The sequence below is a fragment of the Schistocerca cancellata genome, chromosome 11 (genome assembly GCF_023864275.1).
Source record: "Schistocerca cancellata isolate TAMUIC-IGC-003103 chromosome 11, iqSchCanc2.1, whole genome shotgun sequence".
Taxonomy (NCBI): domain Eukaryota; kingdom Metazoa; phylum Arthropoda; class Insecta; order Orthoptera; family Acrididae; genus Schistocerca; species Schistocerca cancellata.
Window position 1 is genome coordinate 23848405 of NC_064636.1, and position 25165 is coordinate 23873569.

At 43.8% G+C, this 25165-nt stretch overlaps 1 protein-coding gene across 2 annotated transcripts in view; it reads left to right on the top strand.

Annotated features, from left to right (window-relative positions):
* The window catches only part of LOC126108673 (sodium/potassium/calcium exchanger 3), a 690465-nt gene that overhangs the window by 635193 nt on the left and 30107 nt on the right, over positions 1-25165 (top strand). For both annotated transcript variants that reach the window (XM_049913982.1, XM_049913981.1), the window contains exons 5-7: positions 208-306; positions 6922-7116; positions 17751-17978. In XM_049913982.1, the coding sequence (XP_049769939.1) occupies positions 208-306; positions 6922-7116; positions 17751-17978 (522 nt within the window). The remainder of the gene's footprint in view (positions 1-207; positions 307-6921; positions 7117-17750; positions 17979-25165) is intronic.

Consider the following 25165-nt stretch of genomic DNA (forward strand, 5'->3'; position numbering starts at 1 on the left):
GGGACAGACATTAAAAATTATTCTCATACACAGGAGAATTTCTTAAATGGGTCAACATGTTCTGAATGGATGAAAATACATTTAAATGTAGTCTATATGGGTCAACATGTTGTGGTCAATTGAAAATACATTGGACTGTAATGTGTACAGAGATTCGTACCATTTTTAATTTCCTCACTAAATGAGATTTTGTCTGTGCTGCCGCAGTGATGTACTGGGACAAGTCGATACAACGGTGCACCCGGGGCAAGAAGAGGATGGCATCGCGAGCCAACTCCAACCGCAAGGCCTCCGTTGACAATGTGGGTAAGTCAACTGCTTGGACTACATGCTCCACATACTGTTTGCAGTACACATTGTAGTTCACTAATATTTAAACACATACACACAAACGCGAGAATATAAAGCAAGGGAACCAACTTCAGGAGTTAATTCCTCACAAGAAAAGAACAAAAAAGTTCTTATCAACATATCTTTGGAAGTGAACACTGAATTTTCAATAAAGCTATTAGCTTTTGGAATTTCCGATGGAGTTATTTAATCTGTTTCCAACATGTAACACATGCCTAATTCCAGGGCATTTTTCCAGATTTATTAAAATAGGCAACTGCCACACAACTTTGTGAGGGAAATCATGTCAGTAATCAATGTCCTTTTTTACTGGTGACTTTTTAAAAAAAAATTGAGGGAGTCTAGATTAGCATCCCATGTTGGTAATGATAATTGTACTTAGCAGTTCATAATTTGTATTCCAGAGGGGTCCTCAGCTGATAAACTACCTATATGGTCACTCACCATAATAGCATTAAAAAACAAAGCTGCACCAGCATCCTATACAAGTCATTTGATAGTGTAAATCACAGAATATTGTCACCAAAATGGAGGTTTTGTGGAAGTCAATGTATAGCTACACTACTGCCATTAAAATCGCTACACCAAAAATAAATGCAGATGATGAACGGGTATTCATTGGACAAATATATTACACTAGAACTGACATGTGATTACATTTTCAAACAATTTGGGTGCATAGATCCTGAGAAATCAATACCCAGAACAACCATCTCTGGCTGTAATAACGGCCTCCATACGCATGGGCATTAAGTCAAGCAGAGCTTGGACGGCGTGTACAGGTACAGCCGCCCACGCAGCTTCAACACGATACCACAACAGTAGTGACTGGCGTATTGTGACGAGCCAGTTTCTCGGCCACCACTGACCATGCTTTTTCAATTGGTGAGATATCTGGATAATGTGCTGGCCAGAACATTTTCTGTATCCAGAAAGGACCGCACAGGACCTGCAACATGCGGTCGTGCATTATCTTGCTGAAATGTAGGGTTTCGCAGGGATCGAATGAAGGGTAGAGCCACGGGTCGTAACACAACAGAAATGTAGCGTCCACTGTTCAAACTGCCGTGAATGCGAACCAGAGGTGACCGAGACGTGTAACCAATGGCACCCCATACCATCATGCCGGGTGATACGCAGGTATGGTGATGACGAATACATGCTTCCAATGTGCGTTCACCGCGATGTCGCCAAACACGGATGCGGCCATCGTGATGCTGTAAGCAGAATCTGGATTCATCCGAAAAAATGACGTTTTGTCATTTGTGCACCCAGGTTCGTCGTTGAGTACACCATCACAGGCGTTCCTGTCTGTGATGTAGCGTCAATGCTAACTGGAGCCACAGTCTCCGAGCTGATGGCCCGTGCTGCTGCAAACGTCGTCGAACTGTTCGAGCAGATGGTTGTCGTCTTGCAAACGTCCCCATCTGTTGACTCAGGGATCGAGACGTGGCTGCACGATCCGTTACAGCCGTGCGGATAAGATGCCTGTCATCTCGACTGCTAGTGATACGAGGCCGTTGGGATCCAGCACGGCGTTCCGTATTACCCTCCTGAACCCACCGATTCCATATTCTGCTAAGAGTCGTCGGATCTCGACCGACGCGAGCAGCTATGCCGCGATACGGTAAACCGCAATCGCGATAGGCTACAATCCGACCTTTATCAAAGTCGGAAACGTGATGGTACGCATTTCTCCTCCTTACACGAGGCATCACAACAACGTTTCACCAGGCAACGCCCATCAACTGCTGTTTGTGTATGAGAAATCGGTTGGAAACTTTCCTCATGTCAGCACGTTGTAGGTGTCGCCGCCGGCGCCAACCTTGTGTGAATGCTCTGAAAAGCTAATCATTTGCATATCACAGCATCTTCTTCCTGTCGGTTAAATTTCGCGTCTGTAGCACGTCATCTTCGTGGTGTAGCAATTTTAATGGCCAGTAGTGTATTTTGTAAAATCAATTATTTTCTTCAGTTTTGTCTTACAGAGTCCAGAACTTCAGAAATGACCCTCGTACGTTCCCAAAATCATCTAACCAGTTGCTCAGTATTCACCACGACAAGTAAATGAAATGATCTGACCCAATATATTCATAATTGTAGACTAATGCAGCCCGCACCAACCAGACAAAGCTGGACCTCCTTCTGGTGAAACAGAACTGAAACGGACGAAAAATATAACCGGAACTCTCGGAATCAGAACAGAGAATGGCGGATGTGCATGCGATGAAGGAACCCCTCGTGGCTTTCAAAGCGCAGAAGCTTCCCACTGGCTGATATATCCTCAGTGGATATATACAGACGTGCTCAGAGAGCTTGTTTTCGATCCATCGAAGCTGAGTGTGTCAGAAACACACAAAGTGTAGGGATAATTTTATTGCATGATTTATAAAAAGCAAAAATACTTATTCTTATTCCCTGGCACCACAAACTGCAGAAGTTGTTTGGCGTCGTCAAGTGGCCTCATTCACAATATTCTGTCTTCGGCATCTTCTTACCTTCCTCCCCCGAACGTGTAGGTCCTTCCCAATCTGGTCTCTCCATCTCATTTTCGGCGTGCCTAGAGGTCTTCGTCCTTCTGGTTTAGTCTGTGAGACTTCTCACAGACAGGATCCCTGCTCTCTTCTAAATATGTGGCTGGCCCATCTCAAGTCTTCTTGTCTTAGCTTCTGCAACTACACCACTGGCCATTAAAATTGCTACACCACGAAGATGACGTGCTACAACGTCATTTTTAAGAATGAATCCAGCGTCTGTTTAAAGAATCCGTGTTTGGCTACATCGCGGTGAACGCACATTGGATGCGTGTATTCGTCATCGCCATACTGGCGTATCACCCGGCGTGATGGTATGGGGTGCCACTGGTTACACGTCTCGGTCACCTCTTGTTCGCATTGACGGCACTTTGAACAGTGGCCGTTACATTTCAGATGTGTTACGACCCGTGGCTCTACCCTTCATTCGATCCCTGCGAAACCCTAAATTTCAGCAGGATAATGCACGACCGGATGTTGCAGGTCCTGTACCGGCCTTTCTGGATACAGAAAATGTTCGACTGCTGCCCTGGTCAGCACATTCTCCAGATCTCTCACCAACTGAGAACGTCTGGTCAATGGTGGCCGAGCAACTGGCTCGTCACAATACGCCAGTCACTACTCTCGATAAACTGTGGTATCGTGTTGACGCTGCATGGGCAGCTGTACCTGTACACGCCATCCGAGCTCTGTTTGACTCAATGCCCAGGCGTATCGAGGTCGTTATTACGGCCAGAGGTGGTTGTTCTGGGTACTGATTTCTCATGATCTATGCACCCAAATTGTTTGAAAATGTAATCACATGTCAGTTCTAGTATAATACATTTGTCCAATGAATACCCTTTTATCATCTGCATTTCTTCTTGGTGTAGCAATTTTAATGGCGAGTAGTGTACATCTGGTTTATTGTATAGCTCCCTGAGCTCCCTACTCTTACTTCTTGTCTCTTCTCCTCCCTCATAGATAGGTGCAAATATCTTTTGCTGGATTTTATTTTCTTTCTCTCCATGTGTTGATCTATTCTCTATATTTTTGCTCCATATAGTAATACTGGTCTGATTATGGTTTTATATGTTTTTACTTTGATTTCTCTTGAAAAATATTTAGATGACAGTAGATTCTTGAGTGAGTATAATACTCTGGGTGCAGCTTTGGTCCTCTCCTCTGTTTCTTGCTTTTCATCGTTTTTGTTGTTTACTACTACCTCCAGATATTTAAACTCATTTTATTTATTATTTTATTTTTATTTGCACGTCAAGTTCCGTACGACCAAATTGATGAACAAATCTCCAAGGTCATGGAACGTGTCAGTCCAGGAATTACAACATAAAAGTAATAACAGATAAAAATAAATGTTCATGAACTTGAAAAAGTCAGTCCATAAGTTTAAGTAAACGCTATCAGCAATACAGTAAGAATCAGCTTAATTTTTCAAGGAACTCCTCGACAGAATAGAATTAGTGACCCATGAGGAAACTCTTCAGTTTCGATTTGAAAGCGAGTGATTACTGCTAAGATTTTTGAATTCGAGTGGCAGCTTATTGAAAATGGATGCAGCAGTATACTGCACACCTTTTTGCACAAGAGTTAAGGAAGTCCGATCCAAATGGAGGTTTGATTTCTGCCGAGTATTAACCGAGTGAAAGCTGCTTATTGTTGGGAATAAACTAATATTGGTAACAAGAAACGACAATAAGGAATATAAGTATTGAGAGACCAATGTCAAAATACCCAGACTCGTGAACAGAGGTCGACGAGAGGTTCGTGAACTCACACCACTTATTGCCCGAACCGCCCGTTTCTGGACCAAAACTATTCTCCTAGAATGGGAAGAGTTACCCCAAAATATAATACCATACGACATAAGCGAATGAAAATAAGCAAAGTAGACTAATTTTCGTGTTGAAGTATCACTTACTTTTGATTCCGTTCGAATAGTGAAAATGGCATTATTGAGTCTTTGAACAAAATCCTGAACGTGGGCTTTCCACGAGATCTTACTATTTATGTGAACACCTAGGAATTTGAACTGTTCAGTTTCACTAATCATATGCCCGTTCTGTGAGATTAAAACGTCAGGTATTGTTGAATTGTGTATTAGAAACTGTAAAAATTGATTCTTACTGTGATTTAGCGTTAGTTTATTTTCTACAAGCCATGAACTGAGGTCATGTACTGCACTACTTGAAACCGAGTCAATGTTGCACCCAACATCCTTTACTACCGAGCTAGTGTCATCAACAAACAGAAATATGTTAGAGTTACCCGTAATACTAGAGCGCATGTCATTATACAGGGTGTTACGAAAAGGTAGGGCCAAACTTTCAGGAAACATTCCTCACACGCAAAGAAAGAAAATATCTTATGTGGACATGTGTCCGGAAACGCTTACTTTCCATGTTAGAGCTCATTTTATTACTTCTCTTCAAATCACATTAATCATGGAATGCAAACACACAGCAACAGAACGTACCAGCGTGACTTCAAACACTTTGTCACAGGAAATGTTCAAAATGTCCTCCGTTAGCGAGGATACGTGCATCCACCCTCCGTCGCACGGAATCCCTGATGCGCTGATGCAGCCCTGGAGAATGCCGTATTGTATCACAGCCGTCCACAATACGAGCACGAAGAGTCTCTACATATGGTACCGGGGTTGCGTAGACGAGAGCTTTCAAATGCCCCCATAAATGAAAGTGAAGAACTTTGAGGTCAGGAGAGCGTGGAGGCCACGGAATTGGTCCGCCTCTACCAATCCGTCGGTCACCGAATCTATTGTTGAGAAGCGTACGGACACTTCGACTGAAATGTGCAGGAGCTCCATCGTGCATGAACCACATGTTGTGTCGTAAAGGCACATGTTCTAGCAGCACAGGTAGAGTATCCCGTATGAAATCGTGATAACGTGCTGCATTGAGCGTAGGTGGAAGAACATGGGGCCCAATCAAGACATCACCAACAATGCCTGCACAAACGTTCACAGAAAATCTGTGTTGATGACGTGATTGCACAATTGCGTGCGGATTCTCGTCGGCCCACACATGCTGATTGTGAAAATTTGCAATTTGATCGCGTTGGAATGAAGTCTCATACGTAAAGAGAATATTTGCACTGAAATGAGGATTGACACATTGTCGGATGAAACATCCGCAGAAGTGTACCCGTGGAGGCCAATCAGCTGCTGATAGTGCCTGCACACGCTGTACACCGTACGGAAACAACTGGTTCTCCCGTAGCACTCTCCATACAGTGACGTGGTCAACGTTACCTTGTACAGCAGCAACTTCTCTGACGCTGACATTAGGGTTATCGCCAACTGCACGAAGAATTGCCTCGTCCACTGCAGGTGTCCGCGTCGTTCTAGGTCTTCCCCAGTCGCGAGTCATAGGCTGGAATGTTCCGTGCTCCCTGAGACGCCGATCAATTGCTTCGAACGTCTTCCTGTCAGGACACCTTCTTTCTGGAAATTTGTCACGATACAAACGTACCGCGCCACGGCTATTGCCCCGTGCTAATCCGTACAATCAAATGGGCGTCTGCCAACTCCGGATTTGTAAACATTGCACTGACTGCAAAACCACGTTCGTGATGAACACTAACCTGTTGATGCTACTTACTGATGTGCTCGATGCTAGTACTGTAGAGCAATGAGTCGCATGTCAACACAAGCACCGAAGTCAACATTACCTTCCTTCAATTGGGCCAACTGGCGGTGAATCGAGGAAGTACAGTACATACTGACGAAACTAAAATGAGCTCTAACGTGGAAATTAAGCGTTTCCGGACACATGTCCACATAACATATTTTCTTTATTTGTGTGTGAGGAATGTTTCCTGAAAATTTGGCCGTACCTTTTTGTAACACCCTGTATAAATAAGGAACAGGAGTGGCCCCAACACTCATCCCTGGGGGGACACACCCCCACTTGACTCAAAGCAGAAATGCTGTGGGTAAAATGAAACTGCCGAGTGAGCGGGTAACTTTCAAAGTTTCCGAGGTGCTGTGAGCAGTGTTTGGCAGCGCTCGTGCTTCCAGAGGCTGGAGAGACGAGGCTGCCGCTCCAGGACGCTCCAGCAGCGGACGCCAACGCCGCCTCCACCGTGGGGCCAGAGTCTGCTGCGCAACAGCTCAACGGCAGCATCAAGCTGGCTGGAGGAGTGGAGGCGGACGGACAGGGCAGCCCGGACGTCCCAGGGGACCAGCAGGATAACGACTGCACCGAGAACGAAGGTCAGCCAGGCTCTCCCCGCTGCCACGCGTAACGCGTTTCAGTAGTCAACGAGCGGAGGGGCCCTGTCTCTAGGATCAGTTCTTAATCAGTTCTTATCTCATTACACCTGATACTTGCGCTACGAGGTGCATTCAAGTTCTAAGACCTCCGATTTTTCTTCTAATTAACTACTCACCCGAAATCGATGAAACTGGCGTTACTTCTCGACGTAATCGCCCTGCAGACGTACACATTTTTCACAACGCTGACGCCACGATTCCGTGGCAGCGGCGAAGGCTTCTGTAGGAGTCTGTTTTGACCACTGGAAAATCGCTGAGGCAATAGCAGCACGGCTGGTTAATGTGCGGCCACGGAGAGTGTCTTTCGTTGTTGGAAAAAGCCAAAAGTCACTAGGAGCCAGGTCAGGTGAGTAGGGAGCATGAGGAATCACTTCAAAGTTGTTATCACGAAGAAACTGTTGCGTAACGTTAGCTCGATGTGCGGGTGCGTCGTCTCGGTGAAACAGCACACGCGCAGCCCTTCCCGGACGTTTTTGTTGCAGTGCGGGAAGGAATTTGTTGTTCAAAACATTTTCGTAGGATGCACCTGTTACCGTAGTGCCCTTTGGAACGCAGTGGGTAAGGATTACGCCCTCGCTGTCCCAGAACATGGACTCCATCATTTTTTCAGCACTGGCGGTTACCCGAAATTTTTTTGGTGGCGGTGAATCTGTGTGCTTCCATTGAGCTGACTGGCGCTTTGTTTCTGGATTTAAAAATGGCATCCTCGTCTCATCCATTGTCACAACCGACGAAAAGAAAGTCCCATTCGTGCTGTCATTGCGAGTCGAAATTGCTGAGCAACATGCCACACGGGCAGCCGTGTGGTCGTCCGTCAGCATTCGTGGCACCCACCTGGATGACACTTTTCACATTTTCAGGGCGTCATGCAGGATTGTGTGCACAGAACCCACAGAAATGCCATCTCTGGAGGCGATCTGTTCAACAGTCATTCGGCGATCCCCCAAAACAATTCTCTCCACTTTCTCGATCGTGTCGGCAGACCGGCTTGTGCGAGCCCGAGGTTGTTTTGGTTTGTTGTCACACGATGTTCTGCCTTCATTAAACTGTCGCACCCACGAACGCACTTTCTACACATCCGTAACTCCATCACCACATGTCTCCTTCAACTGTTGATGAATTTCAATCAGTTTCACACCACGCAAATTCAGAAAACGAATGACTGCACGCCTTTCAAGTAAGGAAAACGTCACCATTTTAAGTATTTAAAACAGTTCTCATTCTCGCCGCAGGCAGTAAAATTCAATCTGCCATACGGTGCTGCCATCTCTGGCACATATTGACAATGAACGCGGCCTCATTTTAAAACAATGCACATGTTTCTGTCTCTTTCCAGTCCGGAGAAAAAAAAATCGGAGGCCTTAGAACATGAATGCACCTCGTATATCTATAAATGGCTCATTTAACTGCCAATTACAACTGGAAGTCACATATCGCTATGACAATCTGGTAAGATTAATGATGCCTTTGGTGTGTGAGAAAGTACTTTCCAGGAACGATGACCATAGCAGTCTGGTCCCTTTCATCCCCCAAACCAACCAACCAACCAAAGTACATTCCCAACAGATCAAATTAAATTAGAGTAGATTAGATTATTCATTCCATTGACCCATAAAAGAGGGAATCCTCCTGGGTGTGGAACATGTCAGATAAACACATTACAAAAATGTAATTAGAAAAACTTGAATTTCATTAATTTTAATGATCCTCAGTCAATAAACAGTGAAATTATGTACATGAATTAAATTTAAACTTCTAATATTTACGGGTTTAATACTTACATCTGCTTTCATTAAATCCACCATTCAGACATTTGCTAGTTTCTTGGCTATTACAACCAAGTATTGCCAAAAATCAAACTAAATTATTCATTTCAGTGATCCTCAGTTAAGAACAGCCAACTTATGTACAAGATTTAAAATTAAACTTCCACTATTTACAGACTTAAGGCTTACATCTGCTTTCCATATATCCATCATTCACACAGTAGGTAGTTAGTTGGTTGTTACAACCAAGTATTGTCAAAAATTAAAGTATAATAAATTTTCATTAAAATGGTCTACTGCACTTGTTGAGAAACTCATGGATGCAATAGAAGCAGTTGGCCACCAGAAATTCTTTTAAATTATGTTTAAATTGTGCCTTGTCTGAAACTAAACTCTTAATGGTTGGTGGTAACTTATTGAAAATATGCGTTGCTGAATACTGGACTCCTTTCTGGGGAAGAGTAAGTGATTTTAAATCTTTATGTATATTGTTCTTATTCCTAGTATTGATACTGTGTACTAAGCAGTTAGTTGGAAAAAGAGATGTATTATTTACATCAAACTTCATTATGGAATAAATATACTGAGAAGCTGTGGTTAATATGCCCAATTCTTTGAATAGGTTTCGACATGACATTCTTGGATTTACACTACTCTATACTCTTATTATACGCTGCTGTATGTGACAAGAGTTGGATCATTACAAATAGCCGGTCTTGTCCAATTTTCCATTGACAGTTGTGCAATAGTTTAAGGTATTGGGCAAAGTAAGCTGTGCTATCGAATATTATCCAAGAGTTCGTCTGAAGTGCAAGGAAGCTTTTGGCATACCACAATGTGTAATCCACCTATAGTTGTCTGAGCGTTACATAGTCACTGGTATGGGAGTAAGCAGTGGAAATTAGTGGTGATCACAATGCTTAAAGCTCCTTTGTGGTGACAGGGCAGATTTGTTGAGGACATTCTTGCCAACACAGGGTTGTTGCTAAGTGTTGCGGGCAGCCATACGTTATATGCTGGTTCTAGGAGGCTATGATGATACCCAAAGATGGAATGGTCGGCTTTATCTGTAACGTTATGTGTATTACTCAGTTCCTCATGTATTGGCGCAGCAAAAATATGTGTGTTGACAACACATGATTCGCCTGAGCAGCTGCTAGTGGTTCGAGGGAAGATACATATTTAGACTGATCTATTGTGACAGACGAGTAAATTACCAAACTATGAGTTTAATAAGCCACGGCGGCAAAATACTAATGCGAATTTTTTACAAACGAATGGAAAAACTGGTAGAAGCCGACCTCGGGGAACAACAGTTTGGAGTCTGTAGGAATATTGGAACACGTGATGCAATACAGACCCTACGACTTATCTTAGAAGCTAGATTAAGGAAAGGCAAACCTACGTTTCTAGCATTTTTAGACTTAGAGAAAGCTTTTGACAATGTTGACTGGAATACTCTCTTTCAAATTCTAAAGGTGGCAGGGGTAAAATACAGGGAGCGAAAGGCTATTTACAATTTGTACAGAAACCAGATGGCAGTTATAAGAGTCCAGAGGTATGAAAGGGAAGCAGTGGTTGGGAAGGCAGTGAGACAGGGTTGTAGACTCTCCCTGACGTAATTCGATCTGTATATTGAGCAAGCAGTAAAGGAAACAAAAGAAAAATTCGGAGTAGGTATTAAAATCCGTGGAGAAGAAATGAAAACTTTGAGGTTCGCCGATCACATTGTAATTCTGTCAGAGACAGCAAAGGACTTGGAAGAGCAGTCGAACGGAATGGACAGTATCTTGAAAGGAGGATATAAGATGAACATCAACAAAAGCAAAACGACGATAATGGAATGTAGTCGAATTAAATCTGGTGATGCTGCGGGAATTAGATTAGGAAATGAGACACTTAAAGTAGTAAAGGAGTTTTGCTATTTGGGGAGCAAAATAACTGATGATGGTCGAAGTAGAGAGGATATAAAATGTAGACTGGCAATGGCAAGGAAAGCGTTTCTGAAGATGAGAAATTTGTTAACATCGAGTATAGATTTAAGTGTCAGGAAGTCATTTCTGAAAGTATTTGTATGGAGTGTAGCCATGTATGGAAGTGAAACATGGACGATAAATAGTTTGGAAGGGAAGAGAATAGAAGCTTTCGAAATGTGGTGCTACAGAAGAATGCTGAAGATTAGATGGGTAGATCACATAACTAATGAGGAGGTATTGAATAGAAATGGAGAGAAGAGAAATTTGTGGCACAACTTGACTAGAAGAAGGGATTGGTTGGTAGAACATGTTCTGAGGCATCAAGGGATCACCAATTTAGTATTGGAGGGCAGCGTGAAGGGTAAAAACTGTAGAGGGAGACCAAGAGATGAATACACTAAGCAGATTCAGAAGGATGTAGGTTACAGTAGGTACTGGTAGATGAAGAAGCTTGCACAGGATAGAGTAGCATGGAGAGCTGCATCAAACCGGTCTTAGGACTGAAGACAACAACAACAACATCAACATTGTGACTATGGGTAAGTACTGTAGTATATGTTACAGGTACAGGACAGATCTCATGGTATCCCTGATGGTCTGTCATGGACAGGGGACAATGGCTGGTAATTGTCAATGTCAATGAAATTCTCCTACAGCTATGCCACTTAAAATGTTATTTTACTTTGTTTTGATGGCTACCAGTTTCAGCATTTCACCATACCATCTTCAGGCCCCATATGCATCTCTCCAAGAAAAATAAAATGTCATATAGTGGTATAAATCCCTGGATGTCAGTTGCTATCAGGTCTTCGAATGAAGCTCTAGTGAAACGGTTGAATTCACGACATCCAGAGATTTATGGCACTATATGACTTTTTCGTTTATTTGGAGAGATGCTTATGGGGCCTTGACATGGGATAGTCAAATGCTGAAACTGGTAGCCCTCAAAAGAAAGTAACATGTTACATGGCTGTTGGACAATTTCATTGTCACTGATGATGTGATGGTGTGGTTTGGACTACAGTGGAGCCCCTAGGCAGAGGACTATGTCTGAAAACAAAATACCATATATTTGGTTTTTGGGCAAGTGCTCACAGCACATGGGTCTGCTACACGTTCAACAACATGGAAAGTGTCTGCCCCCTCACTGCCACCACTCATAAGTGAGCCTCATATCCTCTACAGTCTCCTATCATAGTTCTTGCACTGTGTAATGCTCACTGTAAGATATGAGGGTCCCTTCAAAATCGAATCCAAATCCTCAGGAAAACCACATGGCTTCCACTCACATCTGACGCCTGTGGATTACCCAGGGAATCATATTAGGATAATGGGCATACACTGGTACCAGAAACATGCAGTAAGTGTAATGCTTATTGTCCCAGGTGCACTCAACACATAAGGAAAACTCGCCAACTGGGGCCCTCTAATATGAATACCAAAGTTGCAATGGGAACGGGCTGAGAATCTTGGCATTGGCCCAGCTGTTGTTAGATACCGCCAACGTGATCCTTGTGTGCAGCAGAAGCGCCATTTAACCCTGACTGTGATTCTCCAAATAAAGGAGACATCTTGGCAGCATGGAGTACCCTATATGAATACCAAATTAAGAATCTGAGATGACTCGACCGTGGGTAGATGTAGCCTACTCAGAATTTGGATACACATCAACATGGTTGATATCTCGCCAATGTTAGCACTCATTCTCTAGTGTGAATACCAGTCTGAGAATCTCGGATGTGCTTGGCTCCTTATTACGTAAGTCAGGCGAAACCAGCATCAGATTGCACAACTGCAGAATTAGTTAAAAATCGGGGACAGAAATTGGTGGAAGTAATTCACAAAGTGATAACTAAAGTGTGGAACTCAGAGATGATACCTGAAGAGTGGCAGGAATCGATTCTGATCCCAATTTTTAAGAGAGGTGACAAAATGGATTGTAGTAATTAAAGAGGGATATCACTGTTACCAGTATGTTCCAAAATTTTGTCGAATATTCTGCTAAGCAGGCTTACACCATATGCAGATGAAACTGTAGGGGATTACCAAGCCGGCTTTCGAAGGAACAGACCAACTATAGACCAAATATTCACCCTGCGTCAAGTTTTGGAAAAGAAATGGGAATACAATAAAGCAGTTCATAATCTTTTCATAGATTTTACAAAAGCATATGATTCAGTATTACAGTCAAAATTGTTCATAATTCTTTTGGAACTTGGAATACCGAGGAAGTGTGTTAGACTTATACAAGCGAGCTTGAAAAACACAAAAGGTAGAGTACGTGTGGGGAAATTGGAGTCAGAAGAACTTGTAATAAAGAACGGACTTAAGCAGGGAGATTCCCTGTCTCCGCTACTTTTTAATTTAGTACTAGAATATATTTTACGAATGGCAGCAGATAATTCAGAGGGTGTGGAGTTAAATGGAAATATTAAGATATTAGGGTATGCAGATGATCCACACATCATTGGCGATAGGCAAGAAACTGTAACAGCAAATGCAAATGCGTTAATCAAGGCTAGTGAAGATGTAGGTCTAAGGATAAGTGAAGACAAAACTAAATACCTGGTTACTTCTAGAATGCCAACAGCAGTAGATCAGGAAATGTTAAAGAGTTGGAGACATGCTGTTTGAAAAAGTGAACACATTTAAGTATCTAGGTGTGGACATCACTTCGAGAAATGAGATTGAATCCGAACTGAAAAAGAGTTTACGGGCGGCATATGCGTGCTACTTCTCACTGAATAGATTACTTTCATCACGGATATTGTCTAGGAATTTAAAGATTAGAATATACAAAACTATTATTCTACCAGTTATGCTGTATGGGTGTGAGAATTGGTCTCTCACTATGCAAAATGAAAGGCCGTTTCGAGTATTTGAAAACAAAATTTTGAGGAAAATTTTCGGAGCAAAAAGGGATGACATCAGTGGAGAGTGGCGAAAACTGCATAACGAAGAGGTTCACGTATTCAAGCCCTGAAATAATCAGTATTATTAAATCACGTAGGCTGCGATGGGCGGGTCACGTAGCTCGAATGGATGAGGGAAGGGCAGCGTGCAGAGCACTGGTAGGGCACCTAGAGGGAAAACGTCCTATGGGGAGACCGAGGCGCAGATGGGAGGACAATGTGAAGGCTGATTTGAGGAGTCGAGGTATTGAAGGTGAATGGAAGGAAATAGCCCAAGACAGGGACAGATAGCGAAAATACGAGTTGCATTCACGTTCTAAGGCCTCCGATTTTTTTCTAATTAACTTCTCACCCGAAATCGATGAAACTGGAGTTGCTTCTCGACGTAATCGCCCTGCAGACGTACACATTTTTCACAACGCTGACGCCATGATTCCATGGCAGCGGCGAAGGCTTCTTTAGGAGTCTGTTTTGACCACTGGAAAATCGCTGAGGCAATAGCAGCACGGCTGGTGAATGTGCGGCCACGGAGAGTGTCTTTCATTGTTGGAAAAAGCCAAAAGTCACTAGGAGCCAGGTCAGGTGGGTAGGGAGCATGAGGAATCACTTCAAAGTTGTTATCACGAAGAAACTGTTGCGTAACGTTAGCTCGATGTGCGGGTGCGTTGTCTCGGTGAAACAGCACACGCACAGCCCTTCCCGGACGTTTTTGTTGCAGTGCAGGAAGGAATTTGTTCTTCAAAACATTTTCGTAGGATGCACCTGTTATCGTAGTGCCCTTTGGAACTCAATGGGTAAGGATTACGCCCTCGCTGTCCCAGAACATGGACACCATAATTTTTTCAGCACTGGTGGTTACCCGAAATTTTTTTGGTGGCGGTGAATCTGTGTGCTTCCATTGAGCTGACTGGCGCTTTGTTTCTGGATTGAAAAATGGCATCCACGTCTCATCCATTGTCACAACCGACGAAAAGAAAGTCCCATTCGTGCTGTCGTTGCGCGTCAACATTGCTCGGCAACGTGCCACACGGGCAGCCGTGTGGTCGTCTGTCAGCATTCGTGGCACCCACCTGGATGACACTTTTCGCATTTTCAGGTCGTCGTGCAGGATTGTGTGCACAGAACCCACAGAAATGCCTACTCTGGAGGCGATCTGTTCGTCATTCATTCGGCGATCCCCTAAAACAATTCTCTCCACTTTCTCGATCGTGTCGTCAGACCGGCTTGTGCGAGCCCGAGGTTGTTTCAGTTTGTTGTCACACAATGTTCTGCCTTCATTAAACTGTCACACCCACGAACGCCCTTTCGACACATCCATAACTCCATCACCACATGTCTCCTTCAACTGTCGATGAATTTCAATTGGTTTCACACCACGCAAATTCAGAAAAAGAATGAATGCACGCTGTTCAAGTAAGGAAAACGTCGCCATTTTAAGTATTTAAAAGAGTTCTCATTCTCGCCGCTGGCGGTAAAATTTCATCTGCCGTACGGTGCTGCCATCTCTGGCACGTATTGACAATGAACGCGGCCTTATTTTAAAACAGTGGGCATGTTTCTATCTCTTTCCAGTCCAGAGAAAAAAAAATCGGAGGCCTTAGAACTTGAATGCACCTTGTACGTTGCTGTGGTAATGGACTCTCGAGTCCAGTATGACCAGTGAGTAAGTAAGCAAGGCGAAACTGGGGCCTAGGGTCAACATACAGTGAACAGATCTTTCAGTGGTACCACCTCCTCATGGCCGAAACCTCGCCGACATAAACACTAACACCCTTTTGCGAATGATATACTGACTTCTTAAGTAAGTAGTTGTGGCCATCTCAGGGCTTTGGTCCACACTTGCTGCACAGATACTTCAGATGGCACCGCTTACGCATGTCTGAAATTTAGCCACATGAATGCTCAAGTACAAATACCAGGCAGAGAATAAGGGACATACTCATCTCAACAGTGGTTAGGTCTGGCTATCTCCGCACTTGGGTCCACACTAGCTGTATGAGTGCTTCAGCCACATCAGTTCCACATGACTGAAGTCCTGCCAATATGAGCACCCAGACTTAAGTACTGATATCAAGCTGAGAGTTGGCATGTCCTGGGGCTTGCAGGAGGTAGGTCTCATGCACTTCGACCTTTGGTCCAACTTACTGTACAGATGATTCAGTCATACCAACTGTGCACTGTTGAAATCTCCCCAAAACGAGTGCTCTATTATCAATAGCAAGCTCAGATGTATCCTAGACGGATCTGAGTGTATGTCCAATTTGGTCTGTAAGACGCTTCTGTTACCCCATCTTGAGATCAATGATCTCGCAGTTTGGTCTCCTCCCCCAAATCAACCCAACCAACCCCATCTTCACGTTATCTCAGCAACGCAATTGCTTTCATACAAATGGCAGATCCAATAATTAGCATTCTTGGGCTCATCAGTGGGGAGTGGGGGGTTGCCCAGTTCACACTCTCGTTTTCTCTCATTGTATGGATGCTTCAGTCTCACTGACTCCACAAAGAATCTCATCGGCATCATTATTCACACCCTAGAACGAACATCAGACTGAGAATCAGCAGTGTTTTGGGCTCGACAGTGAGTGTGTACGATGGCACACATTGGACTCTGTCAACTCACACAGTACTGGGCTCGTGTCACACCCATAGCTGAACAGTTGAAAAATCGTCAACATGAGCGGTTGCATTCTGATATGACGGTGGGTGTTCATCAGAGGTGAGGGTATCATCTGGAGTGCCCCAGGGAAGTGTGGTAGGTCCGCTGTTGTTTTCTATTTACATAAATGATCTTTTGGATAGGGTGGATAGCAGTGTGCGGCTGTTTGCTGATGATGCTGTGGTGTACAGGAAGGCGTCGTCGTTGAGTGACTGTAGGAGGATCCAAGATGACTTGGACAGGATTTGTGATTGGTGTACAAAATGGCAGCTAACTGTAAATATAGATAAATGTAAATTAATGCAGATGAATAGGAAAAAGAATCCCATAGTGTTTGAATACTCCATTAGTACTGTAGCACTTGACACAGTCACGTCGATTAAATATTTGCGCGTAACATTGCAGAGTGATATGAAGTGGGACAAGCATGTAATGGCAGTTGTGGGGAAGGCGGATAGTCGTCTTCGGTTCATTGGTAGAATTTTGGGAAGATGTGGTTCATCTGTGAAGGAGGCCGCTTATGGAACACTAATACGACCTATTCTCGAGTACTGCTCGAGCGTTTGGGATCCCTATCAGGTCGGATTGAGGGAGGACAGAAGCAATTCAGAGGTGGGCTGCTAGATTTGTTACTGGTAGGCTCGATCAGCACGCGAGTGTTACGGAAATGCTTCAGGAAATCAGGTGGGAGTCTCTGGAGGAAAGGAGGCGTTCTTTTCGTGAATTGCTACTGAGGAAATTTAGAGAACCAGCATTTGAGGCTGACTGCAGTACAAGTTTACTGCCGCCAACTTACAAGACCACAAAGATAAGATAAGCAGAGGCATATAGACAGTCATTTTTCCCTCGTTCTGTTTGGGAGTGGAACAGGGAGAGAAGATGCTGGTTGTGGTACGAGGTACCCTCCGCCACGCACCGTATGGTGGATTGCGGAGTATCTATGAAGATGTAGATGTAGATGTAGACGAATACTGGATTGAGAATATGGTATTTCGTAGATCCAACATCTGTTCGGTTCAGGTGCTGGGGCCAAACTTTCTTTAGTGCTGCCACCTCGGCGTGGTTGAAATCTCACCGGGAACGTGGGACGTTCCGGGCTGTAGAGTGGATATATCCAGCCAGTCTGTACCCTGAGTTCTCACTCGTTGCATGGTTGCTTCAGTCTGACCAACTCGACGTAGCTTCCCACAGCCGTTGGTCAGGAGCTTTTACCGACTCGGCCCGGTGTGTGACACGTGTGTGCTGTGGACACGTGTTGCAGTGGCGGCGGCAGTGGAGGACGCGCTGCGCTGGCCCGGCTCGCCCCCGCACACGTGGTACCGCCGGCTGGCCTGGGTGCTCGTCTGGCCCATCCACCTGGTCTTCACCGCCACCATCCCGGACTGCGAGAAGCCGCGCTTCAAGCGCTGGTTCCCGCTCACCTTCCTCATGTGCATCATCTGGATTGGCAGCCTCTCCTACGTCGTCGCATGGATGATCACCATCATAGGTGAGTGAGCGCACCACCTTGCCGACCCGGAAAAACAACTGGTAGCAATACAACATCTATAAGATCTCAAGAGCAACACATGAATATATGCTGCACAGCCTAAGTTTATAAATATTGAGCTGTTACATGATCGTTTGGCACTTCACTTTTTCTTATTTACTTCAATCAAGGGAAGCAGTGGTTGGGAATGGAGTGAGACAGGGTTGTAGCCTCTCCCCGATATCATTCAATTTGTACACTGAGCAAGCAGTAAAGGAACAAAAGAAAAATTTGGAGTGGGTATTAAAATACAGGGAGAAGAAGTAAAAACTTTGAGGTTCGCCAATGACATTGTAATTATGTCAGAGACAGCAAAGGACTTGGAAGAGCAGTTGAACGGAATGGACAGTGTTTTGAAAGGAGGATATAAGATAAACATCAACAAAAGCAAAACGAGGATAATGGAATGTAGTCGAATTAAGTCGGGTGATGCTGAGGGAATTAGAGGAGGAGGAGGAGATTAGTGTTTAACGTCCCGTCGACAACGAGGTCATTAGAGACGGAGCGCAAGCTCGGGTGAGGGAAGGATGGGGAAGGAAATCGGCCGTGCCCTTTCAAAGGAACCATCCCGGCATTTGCCTGAAGCGATTTAGGGAAATCACGGAAAACCTAAATCAGGATGGCCGGAGACGGGATTGATCCGTCGTCCTCCCGAATGCGAGTCCAGTGTGCTAACCACTGCGCCACCTCGCTCGGTGAGGGAATTAGATTAGGAAATGAGACACTTAAAGTAGTAAAGGAGTTTTGCTATTTGGGGAGCAAAGTAACTGATGATGGTCGAAGTAGAGAGGATATAAAATGTAGACTGGCAATGGCAAGGAAAGCGTTTCTGAAGAAGAGAAATTTGTTAACATTGAGTATAGATTTAAGTGTCAGGAAGTCGTTTGTGAAAGTATTTGTATGGAGTGTAGCCATGTATGGAAGTGAAACGTGGACAATAAATAGTTTGGACAAGAAGAGAATAGAAGCTTTCGAAATGTGGTGCTACAGAAGAATGTTGAAGATTAGGTGGGTAGATCACGTTACGAATGTGGAGGTATTTAATAGGATTGGAGAGAAGAGAAGTTTGTGGCACAACTTGACTAGAAGAAGGGACCGGTTGGTAGGATATGTCCTGAGGTATCAAGGGATCACAAATTTAGCATTGGAGGGCAGCGTGGAGGGTAAAAATAGTAGAGGGAGACCAAGAGATGAATACGCTAAGCAGATTCAGAAGCATGTAGGATTTAGTAGGTACTGGGAGATGAAGGAGCTTGCACAAGATAGATTAGCATGGAGAGCTGCATCAAACCACTCTCACGACTGAAGACCACAACAACAACTTCAATCTTATTTTAATTAGGACATATACTAAAATTTTCCATTAGGCTACAAAGAACTTTACTTATCCAAATCAACAGAACTTTATCATAATTACGAGGGTCACTCCAAAAGAAATGCACACTATTTTTGTAAAAATACAGTTTTCATTCTGCATGTGTGACATTTTTACAGTGTGTAGATACATCCTTCCCGCTTGTTTTCAAACTTAGTTCAACCTGTTCCCGTGAGTGGCGCCGTCACAGCATGTCTTCAAGATGGCTGCTACACTCGACGTTCGTCAGAAGCAACGTGCTGTCATAGAATTCCTGTGCTGTGAAAACGAGACAGAGGTAAACATTCACAAGAGATTGAAAAATGTGTACGGAGATGCTGCTGTCGATCGCAGTACAGTTAGTCGGTGGGCAAGCAGGTTACGTGATGAAAGCGGGCACGGCAATATTGAGGATTGTCCTCGCAGCGGCAGGCCTCGTACTGCACACGCTCCAAACAATGTGCAGATAGTTAACGAATTGGTGACTGCTGACAGACGCATCACAGTGAAACGAATTGTCACGCTACGTTACGATAGGGGAAGGAAGTGTTTGCAGAATACTGAAAGTGTTGGCGTTAAAAAAGGTTTGTACCAGGTGGGTTCCTAGGATGCTGACAGTGGCTCACAAAGAAACAAGAAAAACGGTGTGCAGCGAACTTTTGGAACAGTACGAGAATGGTGGAGATGAATTTCTTGGAAGAATTGTGACAGGTGATGAAACATGGCTCCATCATTTTTCCGCGCAGACGAAGAGGCAATCAATGCAATGGCATCGTGCAAATTCACCCAAGAAAAAAAAAAATAAATAAAAAAGCACACCTTCTGCTGGAAAAGTTATGGCTACGGTGTTTTTCGATTCCGAAGGACTCTTCCTTGTGGACATCGTGCCAAGTGGAACCACCATAAATTCTGATGCATATGTGGCGACACTGAAGAAACTTCAAGCTCGACTGAGTCGTGTTCTACCACATCTGCAAAAGCAGGATGTTTTGCTGTTGCACGGCAATGCACGGCCACATGTCAGTCAAAAAACCGTGGAAGCGATCACAAAACTCGGATGGACAACACTGAAACACCCGCCTTACAGTCCTGACCTGGCTCCAAGTGACTATCATCTCTTTGGGAAACTGAAAGACTCTCTTTGTGGAACAAGGTTTGAAGATGGTGACTCCCTTGTGCACGCTGCCAAACAGTGGCTCCAACAGGTTGGTCCAGAATTTTACCGTGCGGGTATACAGGCGCAGGCTCCAAGATGGCGTAAGGCAGTTGAGGGGGATGGAAATTATGTGGAGAAATGAAAATATTATTCTTAAAGGATGTATCATCACACTGTAAAACGTTCAGACATGTAGAATAAAAGATGGATTTAAAAAAAAAAACTGTGCATTTCTTTTGGAGTGACCCTTGCATCATTGGGACTGTCACCAGCCAACAAACCAACGACACTGGAGGCTACAGATACAACAATAGTGTCAGTAGTTTCCATTATTCGTTTAAGACATCACCTTACCAACTCACACTTATGCCTAGGAGTGCTAGTCACGTCTTACCCATGGAGTTGTTCCAGGTAGCGAGTGGTGTTGGTACCAAGTTTGAACGAAACTGATTAACAAATCCCATAATTATGTTTTCTGTGTCACTGCAAATCCTCTGAATACTGACCCATAAATCCACTCCTAAGGTTCGCTTGTAACGGAGACTATCAACAATTAACCTAGCAAACCCCAATTTTTGGCTATTTTTTCTTCATAACCTTCTGACATACATTCCTACCATATTGCTAGGAATGAAGTGCCATCGAGAGTTTCACCATTCACCCTTGCTACTCCTGAATCATGAATCTGAAACTAATGCTTGACGTTTTCCATTGTTTTTGTATTCCAACACAATATGACCCCAAAACTCATTTCTGCACTCATGCTCATAAAATAAGAATAATTGCAGAATGTGGTGCCACACAACGTGGCACTACACAAAACTGGCGCTAATGGCATAGGCACATAGGGAACACACACGACACAGATCTGTAAGTCCACGGTATTGGTGATGAGTTGAGAAAACCGTCCCGAAACACATGTGCTACAAAACCCCACTGTTTCCTGCGCATGTACCCCGACATCGACATGGGGGAGGGGGAGACACAGATTGGACTACATTCAGCAAATAAGTGGAGATGTAGCTTGCAAGTACTACTCTGAGATGGAGAGGTTGGCAAAGGAGAAGTATCCGGGGTGGGCCACATCAAACTAGTCAGGACTGATGACAAAAGGGAAAGAGCCCCCTTACATCAAACGTTTCTGCGGAACCATGTTTTTTTTTTCAAAATGAACGACAATAATAAGATAAGCACCACCGTTCTGGCCACAGACAGGCCAATCACTGACTACTGTGACGTCATCTGCCAATGGAACCATTCACTGCTGTATGGAAATAGCAAATACATCTCCTGGTGTATGCAAATAGCAAATCCGTCTCCTGGTTGTCGTCAGTTCAGTAGACCTTATGCCACTCCTATTCTGTGAAGTAGCTGCTCAGTTTGCATAATAAGGCTGAGAGTAGCCTGTTTCAGTCCTGCCACCAGGAAAAATCCCTGGCAGCGTCATTAATAGAACCCAGAACTGCCACATGGCAGTTAGAAACCTGACTATACATCTATGGAGACGGTCTACTATAATAATAATAATAAAAAAATCATGGTCATGGTCATCACCGTAATTATCATTATTGTGGTCCCAATAAGAATTATATAGAGAATATGGATCTGTCACATGAGGATCTACATCTACATCTACATCTACATCCATACTCCGCGAGCCACCTGACGGTGTGTGGCGGAGGGTACCTTGAGTACCTCTATCGGTTCTCCCTTCTATTCCAGTCTCGTATTGTTCGTGGAAAGAAGGATTGTCGGTATGCCTCTGTGTGGGCTCTAATCTCTCTGATTTTATCCTCACGGTCTCTCCGCGAGATATACGTAGGAGGGAGCAATATACTGCTTGACTCTTCGGTGAAGGTATGTTCTCGAAACTTTGACAAAAGCCCGTACCGAGCTACTGAGCGTCTCTCCTGCAGAGTCTTCCACTGGAGTTTATCTCTCATGTCCGTAACGCTTTCGCGATTACTAAATGATCCTGTAACGAAGCGCGCTGCTCTCCGTTGGATCTTCTCTATATCTTCTATCAACCCTATCTGGTACGGATCCCACACTGCTGAGCAGTATTCAAGCAGTGCGCGAACAAGCGTACTGTTACCTACTTCCTTTGTTTTCGGATTGCATTTCCTTAGGATTCTTCCAATGAATCTCAGTCTGGCATCTGCTTTACCGACGATCAACATTATATGATTATTCCATTTTAAATCACTCCTAATGCGTACTCCCAGATAATTTATGGTATTAACTGCTTCCAGTTGCTGACCTGCTATTTTGTAGCTAAATGATAAAGGATCTATCTTTCTGTGTATTCGCAGCACATTACACTTGTCTACATTGAGATTCAATTGCCATTCCCTGCACCATGCGTCAATTCGCTGCAGATCCTCCTGCATTTCAGTACAATTTTCCATTGTTACAACCTCTCGATACACCACAGCATCATCTGCAAAAAGCCTCAGTGAACTTCCGATGTCATCCACCAGGTCATTTATGTATATTGTGAATAGCAACGGTCCTATGACACTCCCCTGCGGCACACCTGAAATCACTCTTACTTCGGAAGACTTCTCTCCATTGAGAATGACATGCTGCGTTCTGTTATCTAGGAACTCTTCAATCCAATCACACAATTGGTTTGATAGTCCATATGCTCTTACTTTGTTCATTAAACGGCTTTGGGGAACTGTATCGAACGCCTTGCGAAAGTCAAGAAACACGGCATCTACCTGGGAACCCGTGTCTATGGCCCTCTGAGTCTCGTGGACGAATAGCGCGAGCTGGGTTTCACAGGACCGTCTTTTTCGAAACCCATGCTGATTCCTACAGAGTAGATTTCTAGTCTCCAGAAAAGTCATTATACTCGAACACAATACGTGTTATAGGAATTATATAGAGAATAGGGATCTGTCACATGAGGATCACTTTGGCTTTCGGGAAGGTAAAGGCAGCATAGAGACGGATGTGTCGTGATCGATAATGGGTGCAAGACTTAACAAAAATTGAGATACTTTCATAGGATTTGGCCTCCTGTAAAAAGTACCCGACAATGTAAAACGATGCACAAAGTTTTAAATTCTGAGAAAATTGGAGTAAGTGTATAAGGAAAGGGTGATAGTACAGTATACGAACAATAACCAAGAGGGTAGAATGAGACTGAAAGACCAAATTGGAGTAAGTGTATAAGGAAAGAGTGATAGTACAGTATACGTACAATAACCAAGAGGAAAGAATGAGACTGAAAGACCAACAATGAAGTACTCGGATTAAAAAGGGTGTAAGACAGGAATGAAGGCCTTCTTCTCTGTTGTTCAATCTACACATCGAAGGTACAATGATGTAAATAAAAGAAACGTTCGTGAGGGGTGGTAAGATTCAGTGATGACATTGCTATTGTCGTTAAAAGTGAGGAAGAATTCCAGTACATAGCGAATGCAGTGAACAGTCTAATAAATACTGAATATGTGTTGAGAGTAAATCGTAGGAAGGGGAAAATAATGAAGAATACCTGAAATAAGACTAGCTATGAAGTTAATGTCAAAATTGGACACCGCGAAGTAGGCGAAATTAAGAAAGTCTGCTATGTAGGTAGAAAATAACACTTGATCGACGAAGCACACAGGACATAAAGAGCAGGTTAGCACAGACAAAGAAGACATGCTTGGGGAAAGAAGTCTGCTAGTATCAAACATCAGCCTTAATTTCACAAGGAAATTTCTGAGAATGTACATTTGGAATTGAGCGTTGTATAAAGGTGACTCGTCGACTTTGGGGGACCAGACAATACAGAGAATGGAACCATCTGACTCGTGCTGCTATAGAAGGATGTTGAAAATTAGGTGGATGGGTGAGATAAGAAATGAGGAGAGTCTTCAGAAGATCGCCAAGGAAAGAAAGAAGAAGCTACAGGATGGCAAGAGGTCTGAGAATAACTTCCGTGGTAGTAGAGGGGAAAAACTGTTGAGGAAGACAGAAATTGGGATACGTCTAGCAAATAGTTGAGGACGTTATTTTATCGAAAGGTGACACTCTGAGCCCGTGGCCGTCTACAAAATAAGGGTTGACTGTTACAGAGAAGGTAACGGCAACCAGCCATCTTTTACAATGCTATTTATTCATTTAAATAGCGCAGCTACCGGTTTAGAACCGACAGGTTCATCTTCAGACGGCTAGTTCACGTTAAGATACTTTTTACATTAGCTTTCACTTTTTGTTTTCCCAAATTACTAAATTTTCTTGGTGGTGGTGCCCTACAACTAAAAAGGGGTGTGAGACAATGTCTTTTTAACTCTAATTGTAGTGTGAGACATATTTCTTCTGCTGAAAGCTCTTTGAGTTCTGTATCTTGAGAGGTGACTATGGACCGAAACAAGGAAAAATTCCACTAAACATGGACTGTAAAGTGCAGACTTTAAGAACAATGAGCACTTTTTAATCTTTGTTGCTGCAAACCACATCCCTTCTGCTGAACACCTACTCATAGCTTTTAAGTTAAGCGTTTTAGATCCCACGTGTACTAGATATTTTCTTCTTGTTGTAAGCCCTATTACGACCTCTGAATCTTTGTTGACGCAATTCTGGTTCACCGTGTGTGTGTGTGTGTGTGTGTGTGTGTGTGTGTGTGTGTGTGTGTGTGCCTGTGTG